At 34.1% G+C, this 24,587-nt stretch overlaps 3 protein-coding genes across 3 annotated transcripts; 1 reads left to right on the top strand and 2 right to left on the bottom strand.

The window, feature by feature from the left end:
* Positions 1–3,986: 3,986 nt before the first annotated feature.
* Positions 3,987–17,663, bottom strand: LOC136780855 (dynein axonemal heavy chain 7-like). Its single transcript, XM_066739405.1, is given in 27 exon segments — positions 3,987–4,268; positions 4,503–4,784; positions 4,875–5,026; positions 5,099–5,336; positions 5,496–5,800; positions 5,900–6,140; positions 6,220–6,384; positions 6,467–6,765; positions 7,219–7,399; positions 7,776–8,146; positions 8,391–8,617; positions 8,712–8,903; positions 8,972–10,050; positions 10,125–10,313; positions 10,397–11,405; positions 11,556–11,797; positions 11,874–12,044; positions 12,203–13,255; positions 13,326–13,457; positions 13,534–13,731; positions 13,901–14,338; positions 14,510–15,457; positions 15,533–15,648; positions 15,728–16,164; positions 16,238–16,618; positions 16,794–17,267; positions 17,350–17,663. Coding segments are annotated over 27 exon segments (10,026 nt in total). The 5' UTR covers positions 17,649–17,663; the 3' UTR covers positions 3,987–4,061.
* A 2,107-nt stretch (positions 17,664–19,770) lies between these two features.
* On the bottom strand, positions 19,771–20,295 carry LOC136780857 (dynein axonemal heavy chain 7-like). The gene is made up of 2 exons (XM_066739406.1): positions 20,178–20,295; positions 19,771–20,051 (listed from the first exon to the last, which is right to left on the bottom strand). Exons 1-2 carry the CDS (start codon positions 20,258–20,260, stop codon positions 19,805–19,807), a joined length of 330 nt encoding a protein of 109 aa, XP_066595503.1. The 5' UTR covers positions 20,261–20,295; the 3' UTR covers positions 19,771–19,804.
* A 2,156-nt stretch (positions 20,296–22,451) lies between these two features.
* Positions 22,452–24,220, top strand: mEFTs (elongation factor Ts, mitochondrial). The gene is made up of 4 exons (XM_066739561.1): positions 22,452–22,869; positions 23,082–23,237; positions 23,320–23,848; positions 23,915–24,220. The coding sequence occupies exons 2-4, from the start codon at positions 23,082–23,084 to the stop codon at positions 24,145–24,147; spliced, it is 918 nt and encodes a 305-aa protein (XP_066595658.1). The 5' UTR covers positions 22,452–22,869; the 3' UTR covers positions 24,148–24,220.
* The last annotated feature ends 367 nt before the right edge of the window (positions 24,221–24,587 follow it).

The following is a 24,587-nucleotide window of genomic DNA, read 5'->3' as shown; positions in this document are numbered from 1 at the left end:
ATTACGAGAGATATCCCATATGTCTCGTTCACTAACATGTTGTGTCTGTAGGGAATTTCTACTGACAATGCAGCCCTCGTCAGCTGCTCCCCTACAGACGGGATACAACGGGGTCGAATATACCCAATGCAAAATAAGAAATAAGTCATGGTGGTTCTAACGCAATCCCCACCATCATCAATTGCCAGCCCATGGGGTAAGTATTATCATTCCATAGTTTAGTTTCAACGTTCGTCAAGCTCGCTTCGTGCTACCTCCCTTTTTACTCCAGTTTTATATTCCTGTCACGTTATATGCACATTTCAAAATAATTCGTTCATTTAATTTGAGAATTGTCCAATTTTTTTCCACGAAATTCCAAAGACAGAATAATTAGCAACGAAGGTGATACCACGGATCGAAGTGTAAGTCTGTGCTCCTTGCGTTCACTGCGGGCTTCCATGTGCCAAATTTTCAAAATTCATAAGGCACGCGGTGAATGCCAAGAGCGGACCGAATTCAACTTTACTAAGGATGCATCAACACTTTACCTGCCAATAGGACGAAAGCTTGTAATATTACTCGTAGTAAAAGTATTTTATCTCAAACCAGGTTAGTAACGATCCTTACAACTGATGTCTGCACTGTTCCCCTTTTCCTCCTGACAATAATACGATTTTTTATATAATTTTATTTTACACTTAGACAACCATTGATGGAGTGTGCAACGCTACTTAAAAAAATTACCAACTATTCATTTTTTTAAAAAATAAAACTATTTTTTTTATTAAAGAATGGGATTTAAAAAAAACATCTTTTTAGATCAATTTCAATACATCGATCATTATTTTTGTTGCTTCGTCACGGTTGAAAAATTAATTTATAATTCTGGGATTGATAATTATAACATTCTCGTTAACAAAAAGTGCTGCTTTTAGTAGATTATAAAATTGCTCTATTATGATTATTATAGATAAATAAACAAGATTTTGAATTTTTAAGTAAAAGTTTTCCGACTCGATTAATTTCGTTCCACAAATCATTCTTTCCTCTTTTTGTGCATAGTGAAGCTGGAAGCTGCGCGTCCCTCCTGTCCATTTAACCAAGGTTCGTCGTATTTGTCGAAAAAAAAAATGTAATTGTAATTCCCAAGGTACCCATGATTGCATGAACAGTGACGTGACAGCAGCAATATATATAATGCAGTGATTACTATACAGTATGCAATCCAACGATTCGTAATGTAGCACAGTCGAGTCTAATCTTTCATTAGCGTTTTGTGCTTGCTCGCTCGAGCATTTCTCCAAGAGACACTTGCTCGATTAATTTCTGTTCATTGAAAGTCATTAGTACACCGTTTAACTTACAGGACAGAAAAGTGATGGCATACTCCATTATTAGCAGAGCTCCTACCAAATGCACACCTATTCAAACACCCCTATTACTCTGTAACCAAAGTGAATTTTCATGTAAAACCAACTGCAAAGAGAAATTGATTTTCACAGCCTACCAAGAATCTTCATTTCTCTCAAAAATAGACAATTTCCATTCTCTAAACAATTATTAAAAAAAAAAAAATATTACAAATTCTCATCCAATGGTATCTCGTAGTTTTTAAGTATTTTAATATTATTAAAAATTAGTCATCTAAGTAAGAAATTATCTTTGTAAATATTCACTCATTCAGCACAAATAAAGATTGTTTTAATTCTTAATTACTATCTGTCATTTCAACAGTGCTTCTTTCATTCTTTAATTTTAATAACACTATCCTCATGTCATTAGATACTAAGACTACATCAGCTGGTAAGATAGTCAATAGTTAATGTAGTATTTAAAAAAAAGCGTAATATAAATTAACAAATAAGTCATGGTTTAACTTCAGTAAGAGCTCGTACAGTCGTGTCGACCATTTTGTAATTGTGATACAAAAAAGAGTGGCAATTTAAGGGTAGACGTTCGTTGCCAAGCGACCCATCCCTTTCCACAGTATTCAGCAGCCTAAACGCTGTACGTGTATACTCATGCACCACCAACGCCATGGCCGCGGTTACTACCATGACCACCGCGTCCCTACCACCATCACCAGACTGACCTGCCATTATTATTATATATATCCTAATAAAATAGTATAATTTCAAACCATTGTTCAACTACAGTTTGCACTTCTTATCCTGTATATGTTACTTTGTTGATTATTCATTTTAGTCGTTTATATATAAAATCTAAGTCATTATAGAACCATGAAATCAATTATACTTTTGGAACTTGGGAATAATAGAATTTAATCATTTTCTTGGTCTGAATTTATTTTGATTGTGTCCAGCTTTCTTATAAGTGATATATTTTTATGAAACTGTTTTATCAGCAATTTGAGTATCAATGCATTTCTTTAATAAAATTTAATTCTATATATATTTAACTGAAGTACATTGGCATAAACAAATTATAGAATTTTAACTCTCAACGTATTTAAATTTAATTACTCACTCAGCAATTGATATTTCGAGAATTTATTTCTGTATTATGCAAGTAGTATAGAGCAATGTTTCAAATACAAAGCTTGAAATTTCTTAGTTGGAACGTCTAAAACTTCAATCAAAATTAAAATGAATTCGTTTGTTATTTCATCACTGTGCATTCTACAATTGCTTCGTTCTTTGTAGCAAATACCCATTCGATATTAAAAGTTACCAGGATTATAAATTCATTCCTGAATTCTATTTCAACAAAATACTTCATAAAATAAGAAAACTAAGAGCTTACATTTCTGTATAATTCCAATAATAAAGTATTATTACTGTTAAAAATATAATTCTAATGTAAAATAGGCAGAAAAAAGGGAATATGCATGTACGATACAAATATAATGTAATAAAGTATATGTGAGGTCTGGGCGAGGATTGAGAGGGGAGGGACGAAGATGTTGGGGTGTGGAAATTCTGATAGAATGTAGGAAGAAATGAATGAGGCTTGAAAAGTGCGAAAGAGAGATAGAGATGGGGAGTGGGAGGGAAGGGGGTGTTAGTGGGATACAGCAGGGGGAAGGCAGCATTGTTGTAAGATAAAAAGAGATAGACGGGTGGAAGCATGGGGGAAAAGGGAATAGCTGAGATATACGGGAAGTGATCAATACGAGGTCGCTAGGCAACGAGCCTCCAGCAATGTCGGTCCGGGTAGACAGGGTGCCGCCACACACCAACCCTCGAGCCTCTAGTCATCAGCCACCCACTGCACCCCTCCTGCTTTTACCCCCTTCGTGTCCTCGCCTCTCTTCACCAAACCCTGCACCATCTTCCCCCTCTCTATCGACTCGACTCTCGTACTACCCCATGAAATAGCCATGGCACGATGTATACTGTGTATGTGTGTATATCTAAATACTACATTTATATATATACATACACGTGTGTGTCCTGTGTTAACGCCACGGATCAAACCCCTGGCTGATATATGCTGCAACTCGAATCTCAACTGCTACGCAATATTGTAATACTGTAATGAATGACTAAACATAGATTCAGCCAATGGTAAATTTAGCTTCGTTATAACTCGGCTACTGAAATTGTTTCAAAGTCACGAGGGGAGACGAGTTATTTTTGGTGGAAATTACTGCATCTGGGAAATTATTTTATTATATTATATACGTGTTTGGAGTTCCGAGAAGAATTAATTGAAAGCATATCGATTATTGGTGAGATGATTAATTTTAAGACGATGTGGGGGTGTTGATTTTATAGTGGTATTTGATTGGTAGAATTTAAAGTAACTCGAGGAGGAATTTTTTAGGAGTGAGGGTAAATGTAGATGTAATCTGTAAAAAAGATTAAATAGTAGATTGTTAAACGAGTAGTAAAGGGTGAATATATTTGAACAAGTATAAAATATAAAGTAATTTCAGGTTCTGCTCCAAATTTTTAATGGATTTTCTTCTTTTGTTTGTGATAGTTAATTTTTTTTGGGTAGTCCATGACTTTTTTCGTGAATTCTTGTAATTGTTAATTTTATTGACTTGAGAATTTTTTAACTATAATTGTACTTTATAATTCTTAATGGAAAATTTATGAACATTCTAAGTCGAATCAATTGGATAATTGACAGAGCATTGCAACACCTCTCATAATCCAATGTTCTGATGGAAGTTTCGTTGGGAGACTCATTGCGATTACGAAGTTTGTAGAGTGTCCAGTTGTTGAAAGGACTCCTCTTCTTTCACCAGTCTTGTATACAGGACAAGTGTAAGTATTTCTCTCAACTACTTCATCTTTCTTTTTTGGAATGAGCCATATCTGAAAATTAAATGTAAAATTGGTTATAGCTGAAGTAGCTTCCAGAGAAAAGCATTATAAAAAGAACATTTAAATAAAGTGGCCATTAGTTTTTTTCCTTCCAATTACTTATTCATTAGCCCATGCTTAATTAAAACACAGTGCTCTCTTTCTTTGAACAAAATAAAAGTGACAATAAGGAAAGACAAAGTAAGTGTGTAAATCTAAAAATATCTTTGAGCTTTGAAAACTTACAAAAGGAACGGTAGCATTTAAAATTTTTGGTAATGACTCGTCAAGGATCATACGCTGCATATCGAAACGTGCTCCGTCAAGAAACAAGCCATAAACATATACTCCATCCTTTGGTGGTTCACGAAATATGGTGCCTTTCAAAGGCTCGAAATCGTATATTAGCAAATCGATGGGTATCTGGTATTTTCTTGCATAATTTTGTCGTGCTCCGGTAAGGAAAGCTTGTGTAAAATAGAAACCAGAAAGCCAAAAACTCGGTGGTGGTCCCTCCTCGTACCATTTCTAATAGATTTATCTTTTTATTAAATCATCTCTTTACGTCACTTGAGTGATAAAAAACCTGCTCTTATCACATAAAAGTTTCCTACTTACCTGGAAGAAAGATAATCGTTGAAGAAAATCAGTGATGTAGCTCCCAAGAGGCTTCATTGATGGATAAGAGTTTTTTAGCCATAAATTTGGAAGTCTACTAGTGATCACAGATTTATACAATTCTTCAAGTTCTGAATTCATGGCGAGTAAACCTGAGCAAAGTGAAATTTTATAGCTTTCTATCGTTTGATTTTGATAGAAATCTAAAAAAGATTTTATGGTACCTTTAATAGCTTTTTTAATATTTATTAAACTGCTGCGAATCACTTGTAAAAGCTTATTGAACCTCCCCACCTCCTGGGCCAGGACAGTATTCATGCTTTGCTCGTACATAGTGGGATATTTCTCCAGAATTATATCAATATCAAAGTCAGGTGGCAACCTTGACAAAATATTATCAGCAACTTCATAAACAATATCGTCTGGAGATTTGTCAGAATCAGCTTCTTCCTCCCCAGTGTCCTAATCGAAATTATTAATCACAAAAAAATAAACAGTTTAATCAATTTAAATTGACAGCCAATTATCAATTCCTCTTCTTCAGTCAATTTTATCCAATGTTAATTTAAAATTTTTTAATTTAAACAATAACAAGGTTTATAGTTATCACCATCTTAAAACTGTTATAATCCTTACTTGTGTTAATAAAAGCGAAGCTAACATTCTACCCGTCTCTTGTTGATCCTTAATAATATCTGCATTATCGTTCATTCCAAAAACACTCGGCGCTGTTATCATTGGCAAGGATCGAACATATCCAAGAAAATCTTCTCGAGTATTTCCATCAGGTACATAGTAAATGTCGCTATAATCGTAGAAGTACCTGTCCAACTTCAATAAATCTTCGCAATAGTAACGTGCCAATAAAGTGCTCAAAGTTCTCCGATCCCATTCATCGGTAACGCGTCCTCCATAATTGCATTCGCCTTAATAAAAATTACAATCCTTTGTACAATTAAAATTCATATTAATCAAAACTAAAATTGGTGTATAAGAATGAATCAGGGATAGGTGATATATGATACCAGTCAAATATTGGAGAGCAACATATTGCACATCTTTGTATTGATCTAGGAATACACGTAATTGTAAAGCACTGATCCTTAAGTCAGTCTCGTTAAATTCGTATCTATTGTTCCATCCTATAGGGCCAAACATTCTTCGTTCTTGAACTATTGCATGGAAAAAGCAAAGGGAGAAAAGCAATCGTTTGAAATTCTTATTTTGTTTGGAGCCATCAAAAAATTCAGAGTCTGTTATTGGGTCCTAAAATGTTTTAATTATTTAAAACGTTAGTTACTATGATAAACTTGATAAAAGAAAATTAAGTGTATATATGTCATACTTGTAGATAAGATCTTATGATATTGGCTCGCAAGCCCTTAGGAGGCTCGTTCGTCATCTTTACACTGTTCTGCAGTACACTGATTGGAAATATATCTGATGGATAGCTGGTCAGCCATAGTCTAAAGTCTGGATGCACGTTCTCTGGAGTAAAACTTTCACACATCTAAAAAAATTGAAGAATCTCAATTATTGCTGAAAAATATAAGTGCACTGATGAGAGATTGTGGATTGATTGAATTCATTACATGTTCCAAACGTGGCATGAAGCTTTTGGCAAGGTGACAATTCTGCAAAACTACCCAAGTGCCATTTTTGATACCCTCATCCACTAGGCCTTCGGCAGTTGCTCCTTGACCTTGGCCAAGAGATAGTGAAAAAAGTCTACTGGTACCAAACCCTTGATCATCTGCGAACTTTAGAAGCAGTGCCATTGGATCTGCACCAGGTGTCAGCACAAAAATTAATGGAATACAGTTATAGGAGTCTGCGTAGGAAGATGACAAATCGAAATTGGGTGGTTCTATGTATTGTAGTCCTAATCTGCCTAAAAAGATCAATTATAGTTAATAATTAGATAAAAGTAAGACGATAATTTCAAAACAATTTTTGTATTTTTATAATCTAACTGAGAGCAATATGGTCATTCTTTAAATAATTTCAAAATTTGTTCACCATTTGAATCGTTATACAAAATAAAAATAATACTATTTAATTATAAATTAATAAAATACATATTTAAAAAGAAAATGTTTTAACTATTATTTTGTTAACTTATTTTACATGAGTCAGGGAGACTGATAGCTTTCTTAATTGATTAAGAATGATTAAAATATTTTATTCGTAATAAGTATTTAATAAGCAAATACTCAAGATTTATTGACTTCAAATGGCAATAGGAATAAATGATTATGGTTATGGTTATAATATGTGGGACATATTTTCCTAGAATTCAGAATATAACCATATTGCTCATAGATATCCTTATTCATAGAGTTACTTTTGACGAATTGCTGTGCAGCCGGAACAATTTTATCTAGTCTGAGGCATCTGAGTAAAACCATTCTTTCAAACTCTGGTAATTTATCAAACGGTTTGGGGAAATTCAGAGTATGTGGCTCCAAATGATCGAATATAACTTTCCACTCATCGACGTTATTCACGAAGGTATCTCTCACGCCCTAAAAATAACTTTCCTTAGAGAAAACTTCCTCTTTATTAAAACTGAAAATACGAGTCTCTCTAATTAGATGGATTTCATATCTTCCTCAATGCAATTTAAATAAAGCTATTCTCACAGTACTGTGTATGATTAATTTTAACTTAACAAACAAAGGTTCGTTTAATCCTTCAACCATATCGAGATACAAACAAATTATCAGTACTCTCTTGTTCATGGCAAAATTAAAATATTACATTTTGCAACAGTTAAATAATTAATTACGTAATTAAAAGAAGAACTATTTATTTCGTGGAAAAAATAATAAAAATAGATAAATGTTTATTTACCGAGGAGTATTGGAATTAAGTTTTGTAAAAATAATATTGTTAATTTACCTTAAAACCAGTTACGCTGTCTAATCGACATATTTCATCCCAAGATTGCGGAGGTAGCCAAGTTGTAGGGTTTTCATAAATATTATCAAGACCAACTCCACCGGTCAATAAAAAGTTCCATTGGGGGAAAGACAGTTTACCTTCCTTGTTCATTAAATTTATTCCCAGCAGTATCGACAGGAGAAGTTTATCCTTCTCGAACAAAGATCGACATATATTTAAATAAAGAGCATAGGTAAATGCATTTTTAAGATCATCCAGTCTTTGCATTATATCATCCACAGGTTCTGTGTTTTCGATCGTGGTTGAGAAAAGGGTGACAAACCAAACCAGAGAATATTGGTACATAGGATCAATATTTGCGAGAGTAGCTGTATAAAGGGAGAGTAGAAATGGAAATCACAAATTAATTAAAAATTTTAAATACAGAGTTGGATAGGGTATATGCGAGTAAACAGATTAATGTATAATTTTATTAATTATGAATAATATTAAATAGTGTTTTGTAGTAAAATGACAATAAAAGCTGAATACGTGACTAAAGGCAATAAAGTTAAACACTTTACGTTACTTTGTTGCACTTCTGGATCCACCTTGAAAGAAACAGTAACTCACCAATGGTAAAGAAAAGTACAGTACTGTGAGCAGCAACTGGTACATATTTCAAACGAGCTTCGTCTATCATTTTCTCCGTAACTTCAGCAACTTTTTGCTTAGTTTGAATCTCGTCGGAAAGAGTTTTCGATGAGCTAAGAATACTAATCGCATATTCGTCCTCCAGTATATTCGCTTCTGACTGGGTTAAGACAGTTAAAATCTTATCCTCGATTTCTTTAAGCATCCTAATTAATTCAGGATTTAATGTACAATCAAATATATCAAACATATATTATATTAATAAAAATAATAATAATTAATATTGTGATATATAAATACTTTTTATTTTGAGCCCCTTGAATGACTAACGAGTTCTTCTCAGACTCCAAATCAGGGCGTTCTTTAGCCACCACTATTCCTAGCAGCTGGTCCTCGAGACCCATGGGAGTGACCATAAAATTTAGCAAGGTTACTTTAACAGCCACCTCTGGCAGATAATGTGGGTTGCTCAATTTCGTAGTAATGTATAGTCTAAAGAATAAAGATAGTAATTATTCATAATCAAATCTTCCTGAAGAATTTTCAAAAAAACGTTATACCTAAATTTGTCAGAATATTCAATAATGGAGTCACCGATCTTGATGCAAAGAGCACCACCAGTCTTAAAAGTCTGTTTCATCAATAGAGGTTCCAAAGCACCATCTAGCTCCTCCAGAACGTTCTCCAAAAGAACTGGCTTTCCAAACAAAACAGCGTTCTCCATGACCCTCATATAGTCATGTTGAGCCATTCTGACAACATTGATACCATTAGCCTTCTCCATATTCCTTATCCACTTATTGGCCTGACTCTGAGGATCGATCATCAAGGGCCAACGTCTCGAGTGAGACACTATAATAGCATTGTCGATGGAGAATAAATCACTGGGCAGTCCAAAGATGTTCCAAGCCCTGATAGCCACTGGATCCCCCAGTGTATGGGTCAGCTGGAAATCTGGCATGCAGTAGACGTTCAATCCAGTGCAGACCTTGATCCAGGATTCGATCTGGACCTGTCGATACTGAAGGGTGAAAGCACCTAGGTAAGCTATGCAAGCTGCACTAATGATGATATCACCAAGAAGTTTGTGATAACGAGCATCCAGCGATTTAGCAATTTGGGACCATCTGGTGTATTCTCCACCCAAACCACCGATCAACTCTTTAGCCCTCCGCAATTTATCCTCGCACTCTGTCACTTCGTCAGTCATCGCCTGGTACTCCCTCTTCTTCTCATCCAGTTGTCTCTGGAGAACAGCCAATTTCTCCTGTAATTCTCTCAACTGCGATCGCTTCATCTCCAACTGGCCCATAGCCTCGGCGTAATCGGCATTTGCTCGGTTCAAGGCCAGCTTCTTCGGGGCTACGACCCTCGCGACCTTTTCGTACTCCGATAATGCGAACACCCACTTGCAGAGACCCTCGCAAGCCGTCGATACCTTTTTGATCTTTTCAGGGTCGAAATTGGGATTTGTCAATATCGTACTCCGAATTTTATTTATTATCCTGTCTGGAATATTGTCCTTGTCATAGGTCAACAAGTTCTCCAAAAATTTCATATCTCCTAGCAAACGCAGCGATGGCTTCCAGTAGTCCTCAACTTTACCATCTGGTGAATCTATTTTTTCTGGTTTTACATCCTAGTATTGAATGTTGGAAAAGAAATCATTTTCAGTGATTTAATTTTAGAATTTTTTTAGGAACTAAGTCTTACCTTCAAAATGCATATGGCTTCCATGACCAATCTCACTCCAGCCGGTGGTCTCTTCATGGATTTGACGATCTGAATATCTTGAGGTGTTAAAGTGTTCAGCGCCGCGTTCGCTGCATCCAATATTGGCATGACCTCTTGCAAATTTGCGTCGCACTCCGTTTGAATCGCTTCAGCTTGAGCAGCGACAACCTACAACATGCACGATTTATCAAACCCTTTCAAGGTTATGCAAGATTGAAGCTTGATTTATTATTGAAGCCAAGGTCTGGTACCAGAGTTTCCTCCTCGTCCTTCTTTACGAGACTCTCCATCTCTGCTGCTTCTTTAGTCTCATCTGATATTTTCAGGAAAATCCTCTCTACATCCTTTGCTGCTACCACAAGTTTTGGCTTCAAGGCCACCAAAATTTCCTGCATCTTTTCCACTTGTTTGTGCGTATTGTCCAGCCTGTCAAGGCCACTCTCGTATCTTACTTTTCCATCAAGTAGCTCTTTCCTCTTCTTAGACAAAAGATCCTTGAAAGTGTTGATTAATTCGAGGTAAGAAGTCGGTGTTATATAATTGTGTCTTTTCGTTTTTCGTAAGAATTCCTTGGAAATGTTCAAGGTCGAAGTGTGAAAATACTGACACATCTCTATGCAAGCGTCTCGTTCCTCGGTGGATAACTGAATCTCACCGAGAAACTTTTTGGCCACTGCTATTAGTGCATCCTCTGGCCAGACTTGCATCCAATCGATGGTGCAACAATTGATCAAGGCTGGAAACTTTCGAATTCTCTTGCGAAAATTGTCACCAATCGGGGACATGCTCACCACTACGTGCAATCGTTCTCGAATAGTCTGAACGAAAAAATTGAACAGTGCCACCGGGCTCCCATCAGTTTTCAGGCTTTTCTCTCTCTGTCGATCGATCTGCCTCATTTTCTCGCAGATCTCGGATTTCTCTTCGGAGTTGAATAAATTCGGAACTTCTCCGGAATTCAGCAAATTGCTGATGTCCTCCAGAAAGCTCTCTTCTTTAATTTGACTGTCCATGAAGAGGAACACTGAGTTGATGTCACTGGCAGCACTCTTTTGTAAGATAACTTTCAGATCATCGTGCCACTCATTTTGTCCATAAAGCTGAGCCATTTCCACTTGATACAACTCGAAATCTGATATGTGCGCGGCCAGTTTCGTCAGTGATTGACGCCCGGAGCCACCCACGCCTATTAACATCGCATGGCCGCGTGGTTGCATCATAATTCGACAAATCTTCGACAGATGCTCTATTGCAAATCTGTGATGGGGGAATAATGCATAAAATAGTTTATAATGTACTACTAAAGGTGAGTGGGCTGGTACAAGCATAACAGTTCTTAGGAGAAACTAATTTTATTGACTCAGTTCTATAAATCTCCGACAAATGCTCTATTGCAAATTTATGATGAGAGAAAATATAATTAACCTTTGTATATTCTATAGAGATAAGTATTAAAAATTTGGTACAATAAATAAATACCTGAAAAGTACTAAATTCATTGGAGTTTTGGAAATAGAGTTATACTCTGACAGATATTCATCCACTACAAGTGCCAGCTCATCCAAATCTTCCACTTCTGTATAAAGTTTCTTATCCACCGTAGGATCTTGAAAATCGCAGTAGACCAAATTTCTCAATTCCACTTCAGTGATCTATGTGTGTTTCAACTCAAAAGTAATCGCTCTAGTTTACCAAAAATAAAATAATTCCAAGAAAACATCAACATACAGTTTTTGAATTAACCAGCAAATTTCTGAACAAATCGTCCATGTTGTCGTCCATGTGTTTAATTAACGTCTGTCGTAATTGGCGAACCAACCATTTAGTATCGGTCTCATCTGTAAACCGATCTCCATAAACACGCAAAATTTCGTGTACCCATAATCGTTTCATGTCCCTCTGAAATTAAAATATATTCAGAGTAAGCACAGTATTTATTTCTAGAATTATTCTACACCTAAAGCTCTCTATCCACACCGAGTCAATATTTTCTATCAATTTAATCGATCTTAATTCGTCGATGTGGTTGATAAGCAAGGTTTAACACTACAGTTTACCGGCTCGAATATCGTTTCCGGAGTGGACAGCAGTAAGCCTTGAATGACTCTGGAAAAGTCACGCAGATTGAAGAGATAATGAGACTTTGCTGGAGTGGGCAAAAGGTTTTCTCGAGTTTTTCTATATATTTCCAGAGTGGCATTGACTATATATGCAATCGAGGGTATAAAATACTCTGGGAATCCTTGGACCTCGTAGTGCCAAGCAACAATTTTCGAGAATATCGTGACCAAAACTTCGTCGTTAAACTCTGATATGCCTAAAGTGACGAAGTGTCTTTTGAACCTTGGGGTAACGTCAAGGCCAGCTGACGGAGGTCCCATGGCACATATCAATTGAACATCGACCAATCTAATTGGTACCATTTCTTTGAGGTCGTAGCAACTGGAGTGGTCCAACCATTGCCTGAGAAGTTCAATCGGTGGCTGTGCACCATATTCCTCCTTCATTGGCATCGACACATCATCAACGAAAACTACCCAGTGTTTCCCCATTTGGGGCCCCAACACTCCTTTCCTTCTCCTGTCTAATTTACTCAGCACCATGTCCTGAGTTTGATTGGCAGTGGTTTGTGCAGAGAACGTGACAAACATGGGTTGAAAAATGTGTGGTTTATATTTTAGCAAAAATTCCATTATGTAGATTGACTTCCCAGTGCCAGTGGGTCCAACAAAAAGCACTGGCTTATGATGACTGATCAAATAGGTCAGTAGATGAAAGTACCTGATGGTTTCAATGGTCGAAACAATTATTTGATTTACTGGGATGTCTTTAGGTATAGGTGGAGCGTATTTTAAATCCTCAGTCCAAGGTACCCAGATTCCTTTACCTTCCTTGATGTATTTATAGTCGTAAACCAGCCCAGTCGGTGGTAGGGAAGTTACGCAAGGTAATTTCGGATTTTTCACTTCATCAGGCAAGAAAAAACGTTCCCGAATCTCAATTGGTATTTCGCGTTCTGTTAGTGCTCGGAAAAGGGTACTGAATTTCTCTCGTTGGTGTACCATCAGAGTTCCACCCAAAGTCCAAATACAGGCGAAAAAGAAGGAGCCCTGTAAGGATATTTTTTGTAATTTTGTATTTTTTTGTAATACAAATATTAATTTTTTCTGCAGGTATTACTTCGATTTGTGCTCGCATCTCAAGGTCACTTAGCGATTGCAGATAATTCTCATCTTTAAAATCATCCATGAAGCAATGAAACAGTTGCATGGTGGATGTTATCAAATTTGCATCTGGCATAGAGATGATCACCTGGAAATTGAGAAAGATTAATTTGTCTTCATTTACAAATTAAACTCTTAATTGGATACTGATCGTATTTTGCAACCTTGGCACCACAGTAACTAATCAGATGCAACAATGGTGGGCAATATCTTAGAAACATGTCCCTTAAATGATGCTTCAAGTGCTCGGTTAATAATGGTGGTAATGTATTGAGCCAAGAATACAATAGTGGTTTCCACCCAAGGCTGATAGGCTCCAGGTATATCATGCCACATCTTGAAACTGTAGCTGGTGATGCTACCTTTAATAAAATCAAATTATTACTTCCTTGCTATAAAACATAATTATGCAAAATATTATTTTTCTTAGACTCTAATTTTCTAAACTTAAAAAATATCAAAACTTTTTTTTGGTTCTTTTTTGCATTCTATCTATTTCAAAAGTGATATTTAAACACTAATATAATTTACCAGCAAATCCATGGGCTCGAAAATCAAATTGGTCGTAGGTGCAAGTTGTATAATTTCACCAGAGGTCAGACAGAGTTTCTTATTATCGTCGAGCACAGTATTAAGGTTTTCAATCCAAATAGCGTCCACAGGTCCATCAAATATGAGCCATTTGCGATTATCGTTCATGGATGAGGCAAATGCTCTATATGCTATTGCTAGGATGCCATCAGTCCATTCGTGAGAAGCCAAATCAAACTGTCCATAAAGCTGTCCCATTGTTATAGCTTTTGGATTGATGACAGTGATCTCCACACGATGCTCGTCCATGAGTTGTCGATCTTCGATCAGTCCCAAAGCATCAGCTAAGATCCTGTAAGCCGAAGTTTTTCCACCAAATGGCATACCCACCAGCATGAATCCGTGTCTAACGATCATCATTTCAAAAATTTGCTGAATCTGCAGAGCATAGAGTAAAACATTTTATTAAATATTTTGAATCTATTGATAGAAAGAAAAAGTGGTTATTTAATTTTTATCATTTTTTCTAACATATATGCATATATCTTAAATTTACTTAATCATCTCAACTTATAGGAATTAAAAATAAAGATGAAACCATTTTATTACCTTTTCCAGGAAAAAATCTGTACACTGTAAATTTGCAGTTTGACAAGCGTCTTTAACACAAGCATTAATGTGAGTGTAATCAGCAGGTGGTAACACAGCTTTTGGAAAGAGATCCGACACAATGCCATGAAAAAGTGGCAAATCATGAGCGAGAAATTTCGGTAGATTAACATCAAGGATGCTTCTCAAAACCAGTAAATCCTCCTGTTCGTCGGGATACCTGATCTTAAGGTTTCCAGCTGCTACCAGAACAGATTTCACAGCTCTCATACCATAATCGTAATGACACTGGCTGCTAAGTTGTTCCGAGCAAAGTTTATAAGCTGTAACAATTTTCACAGCCAAAACTCTTCCGTTGTAAAAACCGTAGGAGTACAATGTATTTTCTGCGATCAAAGCGTAATCCGGTACCATCATAGCTACCGGACGGAAGAGAGCCTTTAAGTTATCCGGCAATTCCGATCTACCGGCGTATCCAGGATTCATCGTGATGAATATAGCACAGGTTGGGTCCAGGGTGATCTCGGTTCCCTCGAAGATCATCTTGACGACCCCAGCATTGATAGCTCGTTGTATGGACAAGATTTGTTGAGCCACTACCGACAACACTTCAAGGTCAATACGATTAAATTCGTCGAAACAGGACCATGCGCCACAGGAGGCTAGACCCTTGAAGAATTTTCCAAGAGCGATGTAGTCCAAGCCATCGGAGCAGTTAAAGACAACGCATTGTTTGGCTACAGCTTTCGCTAGATCCTTCGTGGTTTCCGTTTTACCGGTACCAGCTGGTCCCTCGGGAGCACCGCCAAGTTCAAGGCTTAGAGCACTGAACAACGTCCGGTAACAACGATCCGTCAATGGCGTGATCACTAATCTACCGGTATTTCCTAAATATTCGTAACCATATCTGATGCTCGAGTTGATCATGAATGCTCTCATGTCATCTTCCTGAAATTTTATCATCAATTGAGAGGTATTTCTATATCTTCATTTTAGAAAATTGAAGGAGGATTTTTAAATTACCACCCAGTAATATCTCAAGTGACATAGCCACCTGAAATCAGTATTTTCAATGACTTTCTCTTTGCAGAGACCAGCTAGCAAATCCTTGCCATGAACGTCCAGAGTGACCAAGGCTTCTGATAAGAGTATTTAAATTATTATAATATTATTTATGTTAAGATTAAGGTTTGTAAGAAACATAAGATTTTTAAGGACCTAGAGTAATTCTGTTCTGTTTGGATAATTTTCCACGAATAATCAGAATAATTTCATTCAGTTCATCCTGACATTGTTGATAATAGCTCTTCAAGGCCTGCACTCCTTGCTGCATTGCATTTTCAATTTCTTGGGTCCAGTACATTTTATTAACACAGAGAATCGTTTGACCGGGCCATTCCAGTACCCAGGTCGATCTTTCTTTGATTGGATAAGCAATTATTGCTTTATAAACGATGTCACGTATGCTCTTCAGCATGTCCTTCTCAAGTTCCAGCAACCACTTTTCTACTTGTCCTCTAGCAGCTGCAGTATTTATAATGTCCAATAATGTGACTTCTTCGCCCTCTGCTGATAGCATCGAGAGGATTTCTAGGTCGATATTAAATCTCAGCTTTGCTATGCCTTCGAAGCATTTTTTCAAATGAGGTTGTACCCTGATGTTAAAAAATTGTATTGTTTCTCATAAATTGAGCAGAGACGAGATGAGCAAAAAGAAGAAATTTATACCTTGTAGGATCTTTAGTTTCTGAGAGTATTTCCAGCAATTCGTCATTCGACAAGAAAAAGAATCTTGGGAAAAATAATCGTTTCTTCTCCAAATAATCATTCAATCCTTTTTGAATGATTTCTAGTAGCCCATAACTTTTTTTCAAACGTTCTATAAGCTTATCTATCTCTACTACTTTAAGTATATTCGGATTTGCATTTATAGTTTTCATAATATCACGCCACATCTTGTCGACAGTTGTAAACTTTCGTCCCTCTTCTGGCATTTGTTGCTGAATATCTGGTGAAGAAAATATTGGCTCCAAATACATCCAGGTGCTTTGTACCTTTAGCCATTGGTCCAAAATATCTTGTAAGGTTTGCAGGGTCTTGTCCCATTTTCTATTCAAGAAAAATTTAGTAAAGAAATTTATTGCTTGAAAATATTATTTAAAACTATTGAGATTATGTTCACTTTTTATCAAAAGTGTATATTTCGTATGGTATACAAAATATATAGCTTCTATGAGAAATACAGAAAGGATAGGTGAATAAAGAAACAGAAAACAAATCTTACTCTATCTGTTCCTTAAAAGGCAAGATATATGGGGAGTTCTTGATGGTGGTTGCTTTAATGAGATGTTCGTCGAGTAATAATTGAATATCATCTACACTGGCAACTACGTAAGTGCCAGTATCTTTGTAGGGATTGATAGTAAAGGCCAAGTCAGCCCAATCTCTCTGCATTTTCTCGATTGCTTTTTCCAGAGTACTCTCTTTCGAAGCAGCTTCAGAGATGCTTTCAAATTGCGGAAGATAAGCATCGAGGTTCATTCCCAAGATTTTGCCTAAAGTCAGATCAGCATCGACTTTGATTGGAATACCAATCACTTCTGAAATTTCCATCCAGTGCCTTGGTTTTAAACCTGGATTGCCAAGAGTCAAGATTATTGGTAACTGTTCCTTGAATGCCATAACTTTGTCGAGTATGGCCGCTGCTAACATCTTCGAGCTTGGCGATCGTACAATTTTCTCCAGCTTATAAAGGGTTCTTAAATCATATTCAATTTAGATTTGATCATTTTTCTATAAATCATATTGGAGACTTATATTGGAGAATAACAATCAATTACCGAAAAGAGGTTCCCACGTCATTTTCAATGTCTTCGGGATAATACGAACCAATCATGGAACTAACCCATTTATCATACTTCAATAGAAACTCACAGGTAGAGTCGTAAAGCTTCTTAAAAGGAGCTAATTCTTCAGCAATTTTCTTTCTTAAAGGATACTGCGTTATTTTCCATTCAAACGAGGTCTCCTCTTCGTTAAATTTGTCTATTTTCTCCATTGCCCCAACTAGCTTATTTTCCACATTTTCTGCCCTTTTTTGATATTTATAAACCTCATCGATATCACCCCAAGTCTGCATTTCTTCTACTTGCTTTGCATAAGATTCCAATTCTTCGTTAAACTTTTTATATCTTTCTAGTGAAAAATAGGAAGACGATGAAGCAGAGATACTTGAGGAAAATTATGGAAATATATTTGAGTCTACAGAATATATACAGGGTGTGCAGAAATTAAGTAATTTTTGAAATATAAATGGTGACTTCCATATAATCTTCACAAAATACCAGATATTTATTTTCATGAAATATTTATAAAATATTCAAGTGATTCGTCTTTTCTACACACCTTGTATATATGTAAAAATAAAAACAGAAGCTACCTTTCAATAAATTTTGAAATTCTATTTGTTTTTTAGTAATAAGAGTATGACTGTTTTTAATCATTTCTGGAATTTTTCTAAACCACTGAAATGCAATTTGATTTGTTTCTATCTCATCATTAGTCAATGGCCAAAAATTTGATATAAAAATTATTTCGACAATAATGCCTTCCAAATCCTTTTTCAGCTTTTCCAGTGTAGTTTCTCCTGTAATCTTGACATACTCTATTAAATCCACTAAAGAAGCAGTGTCTACTGGTTCTGCGAGTAAACGTTGGGATATTGCTTCATAGCCCAATATGACACTAAAAATGGCAGAAATGCTAATAGATTTACGCTTAATATCTCAAAGCAAATTAGAGTGTTTCATATATTTTAGTTTTGACACTCAATTATCTCAAAAATTTGTGTTCTTAAAAAAATTATAATGTTTCTTGATCGATTAACCAAATATTAATCAACTGTTCAATTTTATGACCTTGAAACTATAAAATCATCGTTTTATAATATTTGAGTGACAAAATTAAATTAAGATATTATGTATAAACAAAGAAGTAATAAGATTACTTTTGCATTTTACTTTGATATTCAATAACAAAACGTTCAATGATCATAGTTTTAAAATAATTTATATTTCTTATCAACGATTCTACGAAGGGCTTGCGTGAAATTATGAAAAAACTATTAAATGAAGTCATTTCAATTTCATTTAGAAGTTTTTTTTCCAGATCGCAATAAGATTGTAGTATCTCGTTATAATCCTCAATTGAGTGGTATTTGCCACTAAGAAAATCTTTTGCAGTACTTAATTCTGAATCATCATAAAGATACGCGTACCTGGGAAAAATATTAAAATAAACAAATTGATGAGAAATTATTTTTACATTATTAACATACTTTTGTAACTCTTGCAATTCAATCAATGCGTTTTCACTATGTCTTTCAATTACAGTAGATATTTTATCCTTGTACTTTTTAATAGTTGCTTTAGATACTTTCGGCTATTAAGGACAGCAAGCCAAATGAATGAATTATCTCGAATATAATATATGCTAAGTGATAATGTACTTATAAAACGTGCATTATTTATTCATTTATGTTAACAGCTTATGACGTTACCTTAAGCTTCCTATAAACTCCTGGCCAATCGAGATATAATTGCGTTTCTAATCTATGAAAAGTTGCGACTGCATCATACATTAAATCAGTGATACTGCAGAGTATATCTTTAAAATTTTTCAAGGGAGGATCAATATAAATATTACTCAATCGTAAAACAATATTTAATTGAAAACCATCCCCCCTGAGCTATAAAATTTAAAATTATATAAGAACTTTTCTTAAGCACCAGAAACTAGAAGCTTATTATTATTATTATAGACTTACTTCAATATTGCAGATATAATTCAAGTAATCTTTAAGAGAATTTTTATAAATCTGCAAAAGATGCGATTCCATTAATTTTGCTGTACAATTAAAAAATTTTGCAAACTTAGCAGTTCGCAAAGGACTGGGTATCAAATTTTTACTGTAATTCTGTAATAATAATAAGAACAGAGCATTTATGCACAAATTTGTAATTTTTCGTTTAATATTTGTGACATTCGACAAATTATTCCGTCTGCTTAATTATAAAAATAATAATAATTTAAGTTTATATGTTTGTGATATAAACGATTTGATAAGTTTAAAAAAATGACAGAATAATTTGAAGGTGTCCGTCGAGTCTTTTCTTCGTCGTTTATTAAAAAAATTACATGTTTAGAAACAAGAGTATTTTTAATAATATTATACTCTTTATTCGCGCGTCTTATTTTAAATTATCAACAAATCATTAAGTTACTATCATCATTATATTATAGTAGAAAAAAGGAGAACTGTACATATAAATTCTGTAACAATTCGTCGACGAAGAACCACTCTGTATAATTAAATCGCAATAAATTTACTTGTAAATAAATATCCCGTATTTTATTATACCAATCATTTTGTAAGATAGATTTTCTTAAGACAATTTGATTTATTATAGTTTCCTTAAAATTTAATATATCCCATACACCTTCGTACGCTTCTATTTCGTTAATATCGATCAATCTGTATGCACTGAAAAAATATTATAATGTAATTCCAACATTTACAAATTTAAATTTGATATTTTTAAATTAAATTAAAAAGTGTAAGCATTGACTTGATCCTATGGAAAATATTTGTATCTTATTATTAGCTTACTGAAAATGACACATCCACTCTTCCAAAAGCATTAACATGCATGGATTAAGCAAATGCAAATTGGGTTTTAACAAAGACTTCATATGGTCAACGGTTTTAATAGTTTTAACATTTTTTTCAATATCCTTTTTCTCCTCTGTACTCTTATCCTAAAAATTATTTATAAAATATAAATTATTGCTTAGTTTATTTCTTGTCACAGTTGTTGCATTATTTAATAATAGGGTGTCTCAGACCACCTTATATAACATTGGTGGTACAGGACACCCTGTATATATGTACTTTATGCTCATACACGTTCCGAAATTTTTGTTGCTCGGTACTACTCGTAAGTGCATATTCCACTGTAGCATATTTAATATTTTTCCCTAAATCGCTTACAGCTTCTTGCAGCAAATAATTGATTTTTTTACTAAATTTATCTTTCAGAGCGATTGGTATCAGCTGCAATATTTCGGAAACCATATCATTATTGGACTCGAGGTAATTAGTAGTGTCAACGCCAAAATGAATATAATTGCAAAAATCATTTGGAAGAAGTTCATTATATGCAGGCTCTGTTGCAAAATCGACCATATGCCTGTAAAAATATAGAAAAATTATTCTACTCAGCCGTGTTAAATTCTTCTACTTTTGCTCTCTTAATTCTTTATATATTTTTATAAACCAATGACTGGAAGTAATATATAGTTTTAAATTTATTTCTTCTGTAATTTGATATTTATGCGTTTTCTCTAACAGCTTATAATTCTATAATATGCTTAGATGCTGTGTATCAATAAAAATAATAAAAATTTATACAGTTTTTTCAAAATTTTCTGCAAGTTTAAAATTAATAATAGAGACCCTTATATTGTATATTAATTAAGATTGTAGAATTTTTGAATTTTAAAGAAAAAATGCATAGATTATATAAGTTTTTTAGCAAGCTTATTCCAAATAAACACAAGGTTTAGCTATGACCTATTTGTTTTGTATTCAAAAGGTTGTAAAAGGTTATTTAAAGTGTAGCTTTTATAAATAAACACGGGGCCGTGGATTTGCCAATAAAATATTGTATAACAGTATAAAAATTGAGAAAATATCGAAAGTAGCGAAAACCGTACTAAAAAATTTTAGTGTAAGAATATAAAAAATTACCAATAAAAAAATACATTATAATGACAATAAATATTTAGCTTTAAATGACTAATTATTCAAAACTGATATATGTTCCAGTGTAGCTTTTTTTGTAACGCCTTCTTCTCGGTAGGTCATGAATTTAAAGTTTTTGCTAACACTTGAAAATTAGCACACAAAAAATAAAAAACATGATTTTTATTTATATCGCCTCATCAAGTAATTTTTAAGATCAAAATCAAAAGATAATGGTTTTAGGGAATACAGTAAGGATTGTGTAATAGAGGTAATATGGTAACTGCATTTTTTTTAGCAGTAATTTGTATTTGATTTTATTACTTTATTTGTTTATAATTATGTGAATGCCTTTTAATTATTTATTTTTAATGGTGAGTATAATATATAGACCACTCATTTTTACATGAAACCCCTCTGGTATTTATAAATATTTACAATTAGCCATTTTGATATTAATAATACCTGCTGATACCTTTATAAAAGCAGATACAAAGATTACCTTCGAAATTGCTCTTTCCTGCCATATTTTTCAGCAAACTCAACCTGAGATTGCTTTGGTTTTTTGTTCTGTATTTTGGTATTAAATATAGCTTTATTTTTATACTCATTTTTCCTTTTATCCTTATTTGATAAATATAAAACCAATGTATTCGTAAAGCTCTGTTTTTTCAAATCATCTTCTTCGTTTTTCATATTTATCAACAGCCGTACTAAAATATTTAAATTCTATCAATGATAGTTCTATTTCATCCATAAAAAATTGTCGATAAATTAAAATTATGAATATATGAAATATCGGAAAAGAAAACAATTAACATGATGTTATATAAAAGTAAATTCATATAATACAGGATGTTTTTAACCTTTTTAGGGTTGTTTTAAGGTCGAGACGCGTAGTTTCTGTTTTCTTTGGTCTTGTTCGTTCATTGACTGCGAATACTGACAAGAATTAATTATTTCTATAAGATGTGTCACACATATAGAATTTTCAGTACTGCCAGTATACTCTTTGGGGAATTAATTCGTCGGCCTCTCTTAACAGTACGAAGTGAAGTAGGCTGCAAGGTCGACAAAACAGTGGCCCAATAGCATTCCTCTTCTTACCTACATATTCACCATCAGAAGAGGAAGAGAAAACTGGAGGGTCAAAATGAATGGACAAATTTAATTTATTTTCCAAAGTTTACTGCCAATTCCGACATTTTTCTAGTTTCGATTCAAATGCAATCATGCAGACATTTGTAGGCTGTTGCAGATAAAATAACGACGTAAACAGTAATAACTACATTTTGTAGAAAGTACTATACTGGCATTCGCAGATAATAAACGAACGTGGCTTCCGGATTTATTTGGACGATTTGGACTACGTTGAAGCGGCTAATAAATTTTGGCTAAATAACTGTGTTGCAAAAATTTGTTACAGTGCATGGAAAATCCGCTTTAAGACCATACTATAACCCGTCGGTGGACCATACTGCATCACTCATTTTTTGGTTTTATTATAATTAACATTTAATGAACAAGAATTGTATATAATATTCTGTTAACTTTCAAGGTATCATTTCATAAATTAATTTTAACGTCCGTTTAGTATTTCGATAAATCATAACGATCTCCGAACAAGTATGTTTTTTGATATTATTATACGCATACCTGTTTAATTATGAGATTGTTTTTTGTTTAAAGAAATAGGCTAACCTTACTTTTAAATGTTTTTGTTTAGTTATTCAGTATAGCCATAGTTGTACATACAATATTTTTTTACAGATGCTTTCCAGTAGAATATTTCGCCTTATTCATTCGGATATTGCCTTATGGCAAAAAAAAAATCAATCATTATTAGCTGAACTCAGGAAGAAAACTGGTTATACATTTTCTAATTGTAAAAAAGCTTTGGAACTACATGGGAATGATTTAGCCAAAGTACTTAATCTTTAAAAGATGCTATTTGAAATGTTCTATTCATATAGCTTTTTCAAATGTAATTAATATCATTTTACTATAGGCTGAACAATGGTTAAAGGAACAAGCTCAAGCACATGGCTGGTCTCAGGCAGCAAAATTTGAAGGTAGAAAAACAGCAGAAGGAGTGATCGCTGCTATAGCAGATAAAAATAATGGTGTATTACTTGAAATTAATTGTGAGACAGATTTTGTTGCTCGCAATAAAACATTTCAGAGTCTTGCAGAAACTATAACCACAACTGTTTTCAAACATACAGCTACGTTAAGCAATGACAAGCTATTGAATAAACAGTTTCTATATTCAGATACTTTAAAAGCATTGCCTGCTATGGATGGTAAATCTTTAGGAGATCATACAGCTTTAACTATTGGCTCTGTAGGGGAAAATATAATTATCAAACGTGCTACTTGTTTAAGCACGAATTCTGATGTACAGCTTTATGGATGCACACATCCAATTTCTACTGGTTCATTGCCTGTTTCTTTTGGTAAATATGGAGCGCTGATAGCTTTGCAGGCATCTAGTCCTCAAAGCTCGTTAGGACCCCAGCTATGCCAACATATTATAGGTAATAATACATCATGTTATAAGATAAAAACATCATAATAAACTATGATTATTTCTTTTTATATAGGCATGAATCCCTTGAAAGTTGGTGATGCAGGTCTTGACGTACCTCATAATGATACAGAGCAGGAACCATGTTTAATATTCCAAGATTTTCTTTTAAATCCTACTGTTTCAGTACAAAGAGTTTTACTTGATTCTAATGTGAAAGTTCTAGACTTTATTCGATTTGAAATAGGAGAACTTAAAGGTATAACGGAAAAAGAAAAGAATATTGATGCTGTTGAAACATGTGGCTAAAATTAAAGTATGATATAAGATAGAATAATTTTTATTAATGAGATTTATATGTAATAAAACATTATTAATTTAGCATGTTTCACAAAATTAATATAATAACTGAATCTGATGAAAGAAAAGATTACATATTTACATTATTAACCACACTGTCAATATTTTTTAATTTTATAAAAATTCCTGTGATTTTGTGTATCGCTCTAGTAATATTTCAGTTAGTACGATTGGTACGATTAGTGCCTAAATTCATATCTTAAAATTTACGCCTTCAAAAATCAATTGTAAGTCAACACTCTACAAAAACGTGAATAATGTCATAGATTTTTTAATCTTTTATCACCAGAGTGCGCAGTAGTAGTGAATGCTGTACTACATGTATGTATGTAGGTGCAAGTCATGAATTATGTTTTTATAGAGTGGTAACTACAATGAATTTTTTACCG

Source organism: Prorops nasuta, unplaced genomic scaffold (assembly GCF_024137725.1).
Source record: "Prorops nasuta isolate Cenicafe-Biocafe unplaced genomic scaffold, Cenicafe_Pnas_1.2 PNAS00021, whole genome shotgun sequence".
In the NCBI taxonomy this organism is placed as follows: Eukaryota; Metazoa; Arthropoda; class Insecta; order Hymenoptera; family Bethylidae; genus Prorops; species Prorops nasuta.
The sequence above is the reverse complement of the archived record's forward strand: the minus strand, read 5'-3'. Positions and strand labels throughout refer to the sequence as shown.

Coding starts and splice junctions, on each gene's coding strand:
- LOC136780857 (XM_066739406.1), bottom strand. CDS start 20,260: ATGAAGTCTTTGTTAAAACCCAATTTGCATTTGCTTAATCCATGCATG. Junction 20,052..20,177: donor GAGTGGATGTGTCATTTTCA/GTAAGCTAATAA, acceptor ATATTTTTTCAG/TGCATACAGATTGATCGATA.
- mEFTs (XM_066739561.1), top strand. CDS start 23,082: ATGCTTTCCAGTAGAATATTTCGCCTTATTCATTCGGATATTGCCTTA. Junction 23,238..23,319: donor ATGGGAATGATTTAGCCAAA/GTACTTAATCTT, acceptor ATTTTACTATAG/GCTGAACAATGGTTAAAGGA. Junction 23,849..23,914: donor GCTATGCCAACATATTATAG/GTAATAATACAT, acceptor CTTTTTATATAG/GCATGAATCCCTTGAAAGTT.